The sequence below is a fragment of the Rutilus rutilus genome (assembly GCF_951802725.1).
Source record: "Rutilus rutilus genome assembly, chromosome: 5".
NCBI lineage: Eukaryota > Metazoa > Chordata > Actinopteri > Cypriniformes > Leuciscidae > Rutilus > Rutilus rutilus.
The window spans coordinates 32,624,630-32,640,583 of record NC_140213.1 but is presented as its reverse complement, the minus strand read 5'-3'; the positions used below and the strand labels follow the sequence as shown (position 1 = coordinate 32,640,583).

Sequence of the window (15,954 nt, the reverse complement as noted above, 5' to 3'; positions counted from 1 at the left end):
AGTAAAAGTGGGGCTTTGGAAGACAGCCGATCATGGGGAGCAATCGTGCGCTTTTAAATGGACGTCAATGAAGAATCTTCATAAATAATCTCTTCATTTAGAATGTTAAGGCTGTCTGTGGAGAGGTTAGTTCATTGGGAAAACAGGTGTTTCATCTTTGATTAATTATGTGAAGAACATCCCATCTGCGGTCCTGGAGATGGAACATTTGAAATCTTTTTGTCTTTTTGTCAACGTGATTTACAGTTAATGACCTTGTCTATTCACTCGCACCTTCTTAATTGATTTAACAATAAAAAATTTCTTATCATCACAGAACACATGCTTTGCAAAGATTACTATATGTGAGTCATGCAACATACAAACTTGCCGCCACAATGCTGAGTTGTTGTGGGTGGTTGCCTGGGCGTTGCTATGTTGTTGCTAATGTGCTCTGAGCTGGTTTCAGTGTCTTATGCCGTTGTTAAAGTATTATGAATGTTTTTGTGCATTGAAATGCAGTTCTGGGCTACTCCGCAGCGGTGGCGACCCGACCGATCTAAAATAGTCTGAATATAAACACTCATGGTGTACCTTAGTGATTCAGGATAAGACAAAAAAAACACGGTTTGGAAAATGGATTTATGATGTACTTGCTTATTATATATTTTTTTTAGTTATTAGGGTGTTCTGTGTGGTTGCTATGGCTTTGCTATGCTGTTAGTGAGTGTTATATATACAGTATATATATAATATATACAATACACACACACATACTGTATATAATCTTTTATGTTAGATACGATTAATCGCAATTCATCGGTTTTTCAGCACCAATAAATAGATTATTTTAAACTTATTTGTGTCAAAAGTATGACTACTATATACAATTTTTGTATAAAACACTTGTAATGAGGTAAAACTGACTTTAAACGAACATCATTAACCTACAACAAAGATACTGTAGGTTAATTTCCAAAGCTAAATGTGTTTGTAGATGCATCCCATTACTATCCCTGTTGCTAGATCTGTTTTATTTTCTACTCATTCATAATTCATGAATCACTGTGAGTCTGTAACTAATATCACAGAGTGGTTCTGAATCTAGAGCACAGCTTCTCCCAGGAGCTCCTGTACTGTCTGCAGTGAAGCCACAGTTTAGATCTGAGCATGCACTGTGAATAGAGACAGAGACCTGCAGAAATGGAGATGTAGATCTCTCTTTTTTTCCTTTTTTTTGGAGACATACAAATTTAAATGTGGAAGGTATGATTTGGTTTTAGCCTGCCAGATTAAAGTGGCATTAAGCCAGAGACACACTTAACAACAGTAAGGCCGATTATGAATGTAATTTGATACTTACGACTGATCATGCCCAAACACGCCGAGTCAGAGACAGTTGCGTTCAGTCTGTGTGCACAGTTGGTGTTTAAAATCTGCTCCAGTCATTGGAAACAGTCTGTAAGTGTGTTCAGTTCAGTCTTAGAATGTTTCAGCTAGTCGTTAAGTGTGTCCCCAGCATTAGACCCGAAACACACACACATACACACATGCTTTGGTTGACGTTCTTTTAAAATCCTCTGATATTTCAGTGATTAAACAGAAGCTTATTAAAACGCTTCCTCAAAGCACACAATCCACTGTCTGGATCCTTGACGTTTTTTTCTCGTGTATGTGGGATTATTTCCGCACTCCCATGTTTCATCTCATGGGAAGGTCATTAGAGACTCGTGTAGAAATATGTTCAGCGCTGAAATCCCTGTAAATGGCGCTCGGATCAGGATGGCAGGTTGACAGAGGTTAGAGAAATATTATTTCTTTTCTGGAAGCATTAAGAATCTTGAACATTTTTAAAGCTTTTCCAAACTCGGGGATTGCTATGCTGAACCATATGACGTTGTATATGAATCCAGATTAAAACGCAATTTTTTTGAATACTTGTTTCACACTCTGACAATTGCAGTAAATTAGTTAAAGGGATAGTTCACCCAAAAAGGAAAATGTTAAATAAAGTCGTTATTTATGTTGTTGTTTTTTGCGCACTAAAAGTATTTTCGTCGCTTCACTGCATTAAAGGGATAGTTCACTTTGAAATTAATTTTTGATATGTTTTAGCTTACCTCAAGGGCATCCAAGATGTAGGTGTCTTTGTTTCCGCAGTAGTTTCAATTTTGATATTTTTAGGTCAAACCGTTCTTGTCTGTCAGTCATATAATGCAGGTCGATGGTCACTGTCTCAAAACACAAGCACAGAGTCCAAATTAAAACAGTTCCCCATCGTCCAAATTAAACAATTCCCCATCATAAGTACACATTGATGGCCTAAGACACGAAACGAGCGGTTTGTGTGAGAAAACGAACAGTATTTATATCGTTGTTATCTCTTGAAAACAGCACACGTCCAAATGATCTGACGGCGCGGGCGGGTATAGATATATACATAGATGTCGCCTTGGCTACGGTTTCGTTCCAATGAACTGCAGTAGCGAAGGCGACATCTAGTGTATACATCTATACCCGCCCGTGGGCGGGTATAGATGTATACACTAGATGTTGCTTGGCTACGGTTTCGTTCCAATGAACTGCAGTAGCCAAGGCGACATCTATTTATATATCTATACCCGCCCGCGCCGTCAGATCATTTGGACGTGTGCTTGTGTTTTGAGACAGTGACCATCGACCTGCATTATATGACTGACAGACAAGAACGGTTTGACCTAAAAATATCCAAATTGAAACTACTGCGGAAAAAAAGACACCTACATCTTGGATGCCCTTGAGGTAAGCTAAAACATACCAAAATTTTATTTCAAAGTGAACTATCCCTTTAAGGTTGAGCCACTGTAGTCATATGGACTATTTGAACAATGTCTTTACTACCTTTCTGGGCCTTGAAAGTGGTAGAAACGTTGCAGTCTTTGGGGGCTCAGAAAGCTCTTGGATTTCATCAAGAATATCTTAATTTGTGTTCCGAAGATAAACGAAAGTCTTACGGGTTTGGAACGACTTGAGGATAAGTAATTCATTAAAATATATTTTTTTTGGGTGAACCAAACCCTTTAATTCCACTTTCAATCATATTGATATTTATTTAGTTATTTTATTTTACATACTGTAGCGTACTACTTGAAATACTATTCTGTCATAATTTATTTAAAAAAATGTAAAATAGTTCCTTTGGCTGCAGTTTGCTGTGTACTAGATGTCACAGAAAAAGCAAACGTTTTGTTATCTGAGAGGTGGGGAAGAGTTAGTAGTAGTTTACCTTTCCGTTGTGGTTCTGTTGTGCTCTATTAGAGTCAGGGTTGCCAGTTACTGCTGGGAGGTGCCAGTGTCAACAATAGCCTGGCATCCCTGATTACACCAGCCCGTCTCCTGTCCGTTCATCTGGAATCTGACCCACAGGTCAGCACACATGATGAGATTCTACACTTGATTTCCCTTGTGCTGTGCATCAGCATGCAGGACACTGTCACAAACAGATTTCCACAGTTGTTTTTTTTAAATACAATTTTTTGTTTATGACAAACCATGCACAAAAGTAAATATGTGCATTTGCTAGCTTTTAGGGCTGCGTCTATCTTGCTGACTTGATTGACATAATTTAATGTTGTCATGTTGATTCAGTTTTATGAAATGTATTTTTTTAATCAAATAAAATGTCATGACAAAATATTTTACTGTGCAGATGACAAAATGTTGTACCTCTAAATTAGACATAGACATACATTTTTTATATTTAATTTTGTTTTAGAGAATAACATTTTAATATACCCCCCCCCCCATGACAGTTCACCACAGAGTTGTGGTCACTAAAAGATAAAAGCATAATATATAATTTCTATAAGCTATAGGCCCATGCAATTACTTGTTAATTATGTTAAAATATGTAGATTACTTTTACTTATATAAGCTGCTTGTACTATTTATGTAAACTGCTTTTATGAGCCTAAGTCCCTCCCCTTCCGGTCGACCACCATGGGACCTTAGTTCGGAAAAATATTGAATGGTAGTCAATGGCGAGAGACAACAAATATTTTGATCTCGTTTGAATTGTGCCCTGATTTACACATATGATGTTTGTCAATTTAAAAGATGCATTTTAAAGTCAAGAAAGTCGCAGCTTGATGTAAAACTGCTGAGGTATAAGACTGTGAAAATACGTAATTACAAAGACTACAAACCCAGAAGGCGCACATGGGACGTCATACCTTTTCTCTCAATGAATGAAGCTAACTTTACTGAAGCTAACGCCTGACATTTTTTCTATAGTCTTACATTATAATCGTAACGTAACACCGTCATGCCTGAGTGTTTTGAGCCAGAATACACACATACGAGCACCGGATCTTGTGACGTACATAATGGGAGACGAGAGATGTAGTTCATTTAGCGATTTTCACATAAAACTAAACGTTACTCTTCTGTTTTATGACAAACTGCGACTTTCTTGACTTTCATAATTACCTTTTAAATTGACAAACATCATATGTGTAATTCAGGGCAGAGTTCAGACGGAATAAAAAGATAAGTTGTCTCTCGCCATTGACTTCCATACATATTTTTTCCGAAATAAGGTCCCATGAGCCGGAAGCAGAGGGGCGGGACTTAGGCTCTCTATTGGGACTTTAAAGGGATACTCCACTTTTTTCGGAAATATGCTCATTTTACAACTCCCCCAGAGTTAAACAGTTGAGTTTTACCGTTTTAGAATCCATTCAGCCGAACTCCGGGTCTGACGGTACCACTTTTAGCATAGCTTAGCACAGATCATTGATTCTGATGAGTCCAGTAGCATTTCTTTCAAAATGACCAAAGAGTTTCAATATTTTTCCTATTTAAAACTTGACTCTTCTGTAGTTAAACCGTGTACTAAGATCGACGGAAAATGAAAAGTTGCGATTTTCTAAGCCTATATGGCTAGGAACTACTCTCATTCCGGCGTAATAATCAAGGAACTGTGCGGCTGTTCCATGAGTGCAGCAGGCGTAATGATATGACGCAGCGCCTGAAAATAGGTCTTATAGGTTAGACAAACTAAGTCCCGGTCACGTTGGAAGAAGTTACCGAGCTGGGGACTATTTTCAGGCGCTGCGTCATATCATTACGCCTGCTGCACCCATGGTACAGCCACACAGTTCCTTGATTATTACGCCGGAATGAGAGTAGTTCCTAGCCATATAGGCTTAGAAAATCGCAACTTTTCATTTTCCGTCGATCTTAGTACACGGTTTAACTACAGAAGAGTCAAGTTTTAAATAGGAAAAATATTGAAACTCTTTGGTCATTTTGAAAGAAATGCTACTGGACTCATCAGAATCAATGATCTGTGCTAAGCTATGCTAAAAGTGGTACCGTCAGACCCGGAGATCGGCTGAATGGATTCTAAAACGGTAAAACTCATCTGTTTAACTCTGGGGGAGTTGTAAAATGAGCTTATTTCCGAAAAAAGTGGAGTATCCCTTTAAACAGGTCTAAGGAGTTTGTTGTTTTCATGTAGCCTTGGCAACTAGCCGACCTGAATAATATGCACATGAAATGAAACTGGTTGAACTCACCTCAAAATGTCTTTTACAATCATTTAACCCGCCATGGGCAGTGCTGAAGTCACTGTTACAAACTATACAGCATACAAGACTGTCATTATGTTTACTCTTATAAGACAGGGGTACACTTTCGTGTAGTCTGGCGTAAAATGTGTCTTATACTTTCGTTTTTTGGGGCACTCTCCCTCTGCCATGGCGCTCCTGTTTCTAGATACACTGAACTGATTAATTCGGTTCGGGAGAAGAGATAAAAGCCCGCCCACACTGACAATTGATTGGTTGATTTACCGAAACAGGCCAATCAGGATGCTCTCTATCTTACATGCGCTTCATGAGGCACACACGCACACTAGCACACACACGCAAGGTCTCTCGCTCCCTCTCCCTCTCTGCCGTGCGCACACTACACGGTTTGGAGCACGGTCTCTGTCTCCCATGCGCGCTCTTGCTCGCTCGCTCTAGATTCCGGGAGATTTTAACTAATTTGCGGGCATCAGGGAGCCGCTATCAATATGCGGGAGACTCCCGGAACTTCCGGGAGACTTGGGATGTCTGCATATGTATCATATAGTCAGAAAGAGAGCCCACAGAAATGTAACTAAACAAGTACAACTCACTTGGCGATAGGTGTGAGAGCTGACTGGAGCCCAGTACATTTGACCCTAATACTTGGTGGTGTTCACTTCTACAAAAGCCACTTCACTCCCTGAATGATCACAGCTCAGCAGGTTTAGACAGCAACTCATATAGCCTGCATCACACTACAAAACCCTGAATACTATTTTACCATTTTTGCTTGCTTTTTTACACCATAACCAAAAAGTAAAAAAAAAAAGAGGACTGGGTGCCATAATAGTAGGACTTCTGGCATTAAGAGTTTGACAAGACTTCATATATTAAATACAGGTTAATCCAGATGGTTTTAGCATTCTTTTTGGAGGTATACTTTATTAATGAAATGATGTATGGGTTTTAGAAGATGGTTGGTAACATTTTTGTCAGCATAGTTTGTCATGAGTTCAGTAGTTTTGACCTGTGACACAAAAGCTAGGAATAGCATGAACATTAATAGAAACCTAGAACAAAATGACTCATTATTGACAAATGTGATTCAATAAGCCTTGTGAGTAAAAGGATATGAGTGCCAGCAGTCAGAGAAATTCTCACAGAATACATTAAAAGACCAAAACAACACAACTGAGCAAATGCTACGTTCAGGAATTATTTCATGACATTATAACTCATGTTTGGCCACATAAAGCTCTTTATGATGTGAATAGATGATATTGCTTTACAGAATAGCATAGCCTTACACACAAGGGATATGATACCAAAAGAATCTAGAGAGAACTGCTTCTCTTTTAAATGACAATTTACATGTTACATAGATTACATTATCAAAATCATGTATTAATCTATTCAAATATGAAAACATTTCTAACCATATCTGTCTGGCCTGGGAGTTTTCAACAATATTAGTTATTTTGTAGCAATATTAATTTGTAAAAAAAAAAAATATATATATATATTATTAGGCATTATTCAATTAAAACATTGCTTCTGAATCCAGATTTCTATTTAAAAAATATAAAAAATTTCAGACAAGTGCACCCAGTAAACAAGCCTCTCTCCTCCTCCTCTTTTTCTTGTTCTGTCTTGGATCCTCCATACATTACAGATCTGTGTGATTGTGACGCTCTGACTGAGAAAAGCTGCATTGCAGCACTGCTATCAACCGAGTGGAGCTCAGCTAAGATGAAATCTTCCCTGCGTTAGCGGCTAGCATACACCAGAATCCGGGTTATAGCATTTTGCTGAGCCAATGCAGTGGCAAAACAGAGGCTGGCCTTATTTAGCAGCATGCTAACCCATGCTGACCCACTTATAAATAATGAACGGGGATGGTGGAGGAAAGAAAATAAGGTGTGATAGCCATGTCCTAGCTGGTGTTATGCTTATGTGTATGTGTTTATGTGAATGTGTGTGTGTGTGTGTGTGTGTGTGTGTGCATATACCGTAGAGTCTGAGTGACCTTGTGGATTTCTTAGGCTAGTGACCTAAGAGGCTTAGGTAGCCGTGGCAGCTCATATTTCAGATCAGACTCACACACACACACACACACACACACACACACACACACACACACACACACACACACACACACACACACACGCACACATAATTGCATTAGTTACTTTTTTAGAAAAGTAATGGGTTACATTACTTTTGCATTACTTTTTTTTCACCTGGGCTGGGCTTGTTTTTTTATAACAAAAAAGTTATATTTTTGGGTAAATTCGAAGACCCTTTCACCCCAAATGTGAAATAATAAGCCTCAGTCTGCAGGAAATGCAAATTCACACATGTACAGTCTGCAGGTCAAGCAAATATTTCAGCTCTGCTGTTATTCTGGATAGCTGAAGAAAAAGATGAAGGAGAAAAAGTTTAACATACTTACTTTTACAATAAAAACAAAAGAAATCTATAGTAATTTTTGCTTATGGTTTAACTGAATAATCGAACGTCAGGAGATTAAATGCATAAAAATGTATGTCTTATTTAATATATTTTAGTTATTGTAGGTTTGCATAGGATTCTGATTCTGCATTTCACTGATTTTATTCATTTAGAGATGAGTAAATGCACACTCACATTTAGTCTAGTAGAAATACAATAACCACCATGTATACACACAACGCTCTGCACTTCGATTTGTCTCAACATGGGGACAAGTAATTTAGTAAAGTAAAGAAAAGAAAGAAAAGAAAGTAAGTTGCGTTAATTATTTGAAAAAGTAATTCTGATATTTTGTTGTAAATTTTAAAATGAATGCGTTACTTTACTAGTTACTTGAAAAAGTAATCTCATTACGTAACTCAGGTTACTTGTAATGAGTTACCCCCAACACTGCACACACACACATTGGTCTCCCTATATTAGCCACCACATCTCATACTGTAGATGAGTTTTTTATACAGAGGTGATATTTTCTAAATTCCTATGCCTAAACCTAACCCGCACACAAACCTGTTGATTTCAAGAAATGCATGATTTAATTAATGAGCCTTTCGAATAGTGAGAGAACTGGCATATTCATTATTTTGTGTTTCTATCTGCAGGCCGGCTCATGACATCAGTCTGGAGGAGTTTGATGATGAAGATTTGTCTGAAATCACAGATGATTGTGGCATAGGCCTCAACTACGACTCTGATCCATATGAAAAGGTATGAACCATTCACAATGCATGCTTTACTTGATTTTATTTGATTTTACTTTTAGGAGATAATCTCTTCTATTCTATTTCTGGAAAACATACAATTCTATTCTATTCTATTCTATTCTATTCTATTCTATTCTATTCTATTCTATTCTATTCTATTCTATTCTATTCTATTCCCAATAATCCACAGCTGTGTGTTAAACCACAGCTCTTTATAAATAACTGAGATCCTTTGTGCATTCTGCAAGACTTATATTAGCACTTTACCTGATTTACTTGTACACTGTATGCTGTGTTTTCTGCAGTGAGTTTAGTGTTCTGCAGTAAAGTGTGATGCTTCCTGCCCTATGAGTAAAGGAAACCTGAAGAATCACTTTTAGTATCCAGCTCTATCATGCTCAACATGCTTTTTATGGTCATAGCAAGAGCAGCTAGAACATATAGATATATGGATGTGGCTAATCACACCATTGGAAATAGTGTCATCACTTCACTCGCTAGTTGGCATGTCAAAGAGCTCATTTGCATTTTAAAAGGATCTATGTTTGAAAGCATAAATATTCACGTATGCTCATGACAGTAAGTCTGAGTGTCGATGTTGATTTTTCACGTGAAGTGGAATTTAATGGCTGCCTCGTGCTAAGCTGATTTGATTTTGATTGATGTTTATGTTTATATGTTTATCTATCTCTCTGTCTATACGCATAAAACCTTCAAACTTTAGCACTTGTTAAAAGTTTTTTTTAAAAGCCAACATTCAAAATCTGTTTTGGTAAACTTTGCTTTTTTCAGTAAAAAATTACAGTTAAATGAATTTCTTTGAATTTCAATTCCTTAATGATTTTTTAAATTCCCTTAGAATTTAAATATAATTCTGTATCCTGTTTGCTACGTTAACTCAAAATCAGGATGTTAACATCCAAATGGAACGGAAACATTAGAATCTACACTATAGACTAAAACACCCAAATGAAGAGGCTTTGCCTTTGCCTTTGCCTATGTGTTAATACCCATAGTTGTATTTGATGCTATGTGTGTGTATTTGTGTGCTGGCTGAATTGAGGGCTTGTAAATGTTTTATTGCGGTGGCGGTGTGCCACGGCTGCAGTAGAAGGGCTGGTGGTGACCCAGTGAAATTTGCTGCTATGCAGACCTCTCTTCTCAGCTTTCTGCACCTCATTCCTGTTACAACAAAACCATTTCCTCTTCCTTACCCTGCTCCTAATTTCTTCTGCCTGTGTGTTCTCAATGTTCAAACGTGCATGTAAAGTTTCGATTATAACACTTCACATGCCTTTGGTGTGTCAAAATGATTTGAACCACACAATTGCAGTCTATGGGCATCATATAGCATGCAGTGACCTCAGATTGTTCAGTATGGAGGCAGATTGATTAGTTGGAACTGGCTGATGATTGGATGGTCCATGGGCTGGTCTTTTATTGATTGACTGGTTGATCTAAAAAGTGAGCGGCAGAGTCTATGCCAGGGATATTTAATTAAAGTTCCAAGAGGTCCGGTTTCTATATTTCCTTCCCAGCTGAGGACCGGACAATCCTTTTTTGGAATAGTTATATATTGTAAACAGTCACCATTGTAATCAAAGATGAGGATATTGGGTCCTCAGAGCCAAAGCATTGGTGTCTGAGAATTAAAAAATAAATAATATATATAATATTTTATCGGTTGAGCCCAATTGGATATGAATATTAAAAGGTAAGAGCCCAATTGGATATGAATATTAAAAGGTAAGATCAGATATTTTATCAGGCTATTATTAGATTTACATTTAGATACCTATTCATGGCAGAATGCCATGTGACTGATAAAATATACTGTATGGGGATTTAGGTTTTCCTCTTGAAGTCTGGACCATTTTTATATTTTGCTTAAAATAAGTATCTTCTAAAAAACAAACAATGTACATAATAATCAAAATGCTCTCATTATGAGCATAAAACAAAGTTAACTTGAAATGTCAAGGTTTTAATTGTCTTTCTTTACCATCAACAAATCATTTTCCCAATTATAACATGTTTATTAAATGCTCTTAACATGCTGATTAGGCCTAATGCTAAATGTAAAAAAAACAAAACACATGTTTTTTCCACAAACATGGTTTGAACGGTCGGAGTCATATACTGTATGTATGACATAAAAATAACTATTATTTTGCTCACCCTGTTTCTGCTACTGTTGTGAAAATAACCGCGTTGTCTGTAGCTCTTGTATCGTATTGCTTTATGTCTTTAGCACGAGATATAAGCACTGCACATAGAGCGGAAAGGAGTGAATGAAGCGTGTTTAGCTCTAGAAAAAAATGGATGATATGGTGCCGAATGATCATAACCATAAATGGCCCTGAGCGCTTGTGGTGTGAATAACTCTGTTGTTTTGACACGCTGCTCACTTTAAACTGTAGAAACAGTAAAATGGTGCTGTAGTTATTTAGTCTTCGGTTCGCTATTTGGAGATGCCTGGTCTATGCAGTGCATCAGGCTACAGTCTTTCTTTTTTACCACAGTTGCCAGCTCTAATCCAACACACACACACACACACACACACATGCACAAATGCCTGTCCCGCAGGATTATGTGAAAGCAACACTGCATTGTGTTTGAAGGGCCTGTCCCTTGTCTATGCAACTAGAGACTAAAAAATCACAGTAGACATCCTCTGTGCCTCCAATGTGCCACTAAGAGCGGTTACGTAAGAAACCTTCTAGGTTTATATATACGAACGATGGCTGTTGGTTTGGGAATATGCATTAAATGTCCATTGTTTGAAATAACTTAATATTAGTATTGTTTGAGATGTGATATATATATATATATATATATATATTTAAATGCAAAAAAGATTAACAGTGATAAGTGTTTGTTTATGAATCAAAAAAAAAAAAAAATGCACTTTTCATATGTAGCCTTCCACGTCAAACCACAGCCTTTTTTGGTCACTATTAGCAATTGCTTGGAAAGCTTGACAGGTTATCAACAGTAACTAAGGGGGGCGGGGCTTCATTCAAAGCCATTTTGAAGAACATCTAAATTCTCTAATTGCACCACAATTAGGTGAGGAACTAGGTGTGAGGAAGCTGGTGTATCCTATGAGGAAGTCTTTCTCGTTGAAAAAACTTTAACTTTTACAAAGAAAAAACTTCCCCTTTACATATGTCACAATAATTTGAAGTAAAGTTTTACCTTTGCAGTTTAAATAACAGATACATCTCAAATACTTAAACAGGGCATCTTGCTATTTTAACATTTATTATGAATTTCTTAAATAACCAAACTTTAACACATGAGCTCAGCTTGGGATGCTTTGAAGTGATGCTTGAGTGATCAAAGATATTCAAATGTACAAATAAGCTTTCCTCAGATTCCTCTGTCCTAATTGTCTTTTCTTGCATCTTTTCCTCGCATCCTAAGGGGGCGGAGCTGAGACTCGAGGAAAGGAAGCAAGAAAAAGAAAAAGTTGATGCACAAATAAGAAATGAGAAGCACCCAATATGTACACTCCAAGCAGATCCATAGACCACAATGTTTTTGAGGTCTGTCATGTTTCTGGCTGTAGTAATGGTGCGTTCCAGGCAACCTGCAACCCGTGTTTTTCCAACCTTATACCCGTGAAAGTGCACTGGAACGGCAGTCAAACCCGTGACTTCCCACCCGTGAACTCGTACTAGATCGATGTACTCCCAGTTACGAGCTCTGACGTCACATAGCCCGCGAAACCATACAAAACAACAATGGCAGCCCCTACGGATGCAGTGTTTCTGCAGGCGGTACACGGTGAGAATACACTTTAGGACAATATAACGTTGCAGTCAAATTAATAATAATATAATAATAATGATAATAATACACACACGATTATGTATTACAATGTTATGTGTCTGAAACAATAAGTATGTCGTGAAAGTGTATTGCCGCATGGAAATGTTAAGGTGACGTAAACCTGAACTTGACAGCATTGATCAGGTAGTTTGGCGTGACTGGCCTGGAACGCTACAAAGTCGTGAGTCGTGGTTTGAAGTCGTGATTTACGTGCTCAAAAACCTGCCTGGAACGCAGCATAAATCGCACGAAGAAGGATGTAACAAATAACAGTGTTTAATTCGATAATAAACCCAATAATCCAAATAATAATCCAGGAATTCACAGGAGATAACACTGGGAGAAAATAACAACCACGTAAAAACGACACAGAACAATAAACAGGAAACTGAGGACTACGGTAACAAGGTAACTCTGAACAACAGGTGAATGTAATCAGTAACCAAGGGAACTAAGTAGCAAACAACCCATACCCTAATAATCAGTCCAAATAAGAAGTGAGGGTGAGGTCTCTGGAGGCGGATGAGGGGCTTGCAAAGGGTAGGACGAAGGAGGAGATAATGGCGGGAGAAACCAGGGAGATGATGACAGTGGGAGGAGCCAGGGAGGAGATGTCTTGTCTGTGAGAGGTGTGGGAGGTGGTAGACTAGGCTCTGGTGATGTCCTCCTCAGCGGGGCAGATGGTGAATGGAGATCCATTATTCACCAGAACCCACTCCATGAATGCTGCAAAGTTTCCCCGAGGACCATCCATGGGCAGGCGTGCCCGTGAGCTTGGACCACTCACTGAGACTGGTGTAATTTGGGTAGTGGGTGAGGCAACCTAGATCTAAAAATTCCCTCGTGTGGTCCTCAAGGTTTTGCTTCTTCTGCTCTAAACAGAGCAAGCTGACTGCAGTCTATAGTGGGCAAAAAGGGAAAAAATGCTGCCAAAAAAATAAATAGATGACAGTGAAGGGCAAGAGAGGACCAAGCCTTATTATGCTTAAATGCTGCAGTTGCTACTTGCGTTTTTTATTTTTTTATTAAAGTTACGTTAATTAAAACATTTGGCGGTTGCCGCCACCTACTTTCCCGAACTTGCAGATTTCTCTGGATTTAAACATTGTTGGAAACATTTGGAAGAATGTAAGTACATAAGTGGTTTTTGGACATATTATTAAAAAAATCTTACATATTGTGGCTTTAAGTTTAATGTTTTTTACACAGCTTAATTGTATTGTTATCACTTTCGTTTGTGTTTTTATATTTTCTCCAACAGCCCAAGCTGCTGCGTGAAACAATTCATAAGGGGGAAAATAAAGCTGTAAATAATAAATCAGCTCCATAGCGAATTCCAAGTGATCAAGGGGTTAAGGTGTTCCATTTAATAAATCCGTCAATAAATCACTAATCAAATATTAAGCTATTTTATTGCATTTTTTTTATGTATTATTTTGTGGGTTTTAGTGAAAATGGCCAGATGGAAGGAGCCGTCCTTTGCAACCAAGGAGGATATTGTTAAAATGGCTAGATCTGGTCAGTCAGTTTTGGATATTGCTCATGTGCAGGATGTGAATGATCACAATATCCACGTAATTATTTCAAAGCACAGTGAGTACCTTAAAACAGCCTCTAAAGACCCTAAAAATATGATTTCTGGTGTTCTTCTACATCTCTGATAACAGATTAAAGTCCTGCAGTTACAAGGGAAAGATACTGTATATCAGACTCAATTCCATCCTTCCAGACACTCTCACTCTTGCTCCAGCTTTCTCACCCTTGCTCTCGATTCCTTCATGGATTATTCATTCTGTCACACAGAGCACTGGCTCTCTGAATACATTTAACAGGTTTGGGTTTCTGGGGTTTTACATATTACAGTATGTTGTTGATGAATGTTAGCTGAGTATGTGCAATATTGGGGAAAAAACATAAAACAGCAAATTTCACAACACATTTAATTCATATAGTTTGGCATTTCTTAATGAATCTTTTAGCTTAAAATGATGTGGGGCACTACTTCCTTCCTATGCAGAGTTAACTAAAAAGGATTTACAGGTTTTCTCGATTGCTTAAACACATTTCTTGAAACTATGCCTCGTATTCTCAAAACAGTAAACACAAATCCATAATGTCTCACCCAATTCCCCAAACATCCTATTTTCAGGTCAAAATGAAGCTCTACACTCAAAACCATTCACTCTTGCTGAAAAACCAAACTTTGCCCTCAGACAGGACACACAAGCCCTCAAAATCACACACACTACAACATAGTCTTACACACTGGTGCAATAAATTCAAAACAACATTTCTAAAACTGGTAAGTTATGTTGCTTGTGGTTCCCGCCATCACAAACCTTTTTCACATGATGAACACAAAAGACACAACCAGTGGATACATTGGCACATTTTTAGTTATTCATGTACTACACAGTACAACACACACACACACTTTTTTTAAAATCTTTTTTTTTTACTCTCTCCTCTAAATTTTGTACAGTTTTTCTCGATTGTTTACACACATTTTCTGAAAGCATGCCTCATATTCTCAGAACTCTACACACAAATAAAAAAAGACACACACAATGGGCAAAACCCCTCAATTCTCCTCCAAAATTAAACTTTACATTCAAAACAATGTTATTTCTTCTCAAAATGGTATTTTGTTTTCAAATGACACACACAAACCATCATATGAATAGACATTTATAAGAACCAGTTGAACACTGATGTGCTCAATGTAAAACACTATGATGAATGGAAAACACTTCTTCTCCATTCATCATAATGACTTAGGCCTTTTTTTTGTTCAGTGTTACACTTACTACAGACAGTACATACATAAGTGTGTTGTAAAATATTTGAGAATATTGTTTTTATACTCAGAACACACAAATACATGGTAACAAATATATTTTATTTTTCCCACAAAAGCAATGTACATTGTACATCCCAACCAACACAAAGTTGTACATACAGTGGTCTACATACAAAACAACAGAAGAATTGACTGTATACAGTTACAGTAAAAACAAAAAATCCAATGTTGGCACCCATTGCTTCCATTGAAGAGCTCACCTGTTGCTCTTTTATGCTAAAGCTCTGATTGCTAATTGTAAAACTGTGTGACGGGTGTTTGCCCATGTGATGAGTCAGTGTGCATATTTAAATGGCAATGTGTTCCTTGTGAAAACAAGAGATTTTCTGCATGAAAATTGTGCCAAAAGCAGAGAATTGTGTGTAGTGTTTTGAAAAAAGCGTGTTTTAGAAGTACAATTTGAGTGTAAAGCAGGAATTGTGCTTGTAGTTTAGCAGAATTGGTTCAGGGGGTTGGTGAATGAGTTACATGTTGTGGTCATTGTGTCTCAAGTACCAGAAAATGTGTGTAAACA

At 37.6% G+C, this 15,954-nt stretch overlaps 1 protein-coding gene across 1 annotated transcript in view; it reads left to right on the top strand.

The window, feature by feature from the left end:
- Positions 1–15,954, top strand: part of mapk8ip2 (mitogen-activated protein kinase 8 interacting protein 2) — a 40,611-nt gene that overhangs the window by 6,693 nt on the left and 17,964 nt on the right. The window contains exon 2 of the mRNA XM_084408536.1: positions 8,645–8,750. Coding sequence (XP_084264662.1) covers positions 8,645–8,750 — 106 coding nt within the window. The remainder of the gene's footprint in view (positions 1–8,644; positions 8,751–15,954) is intronic.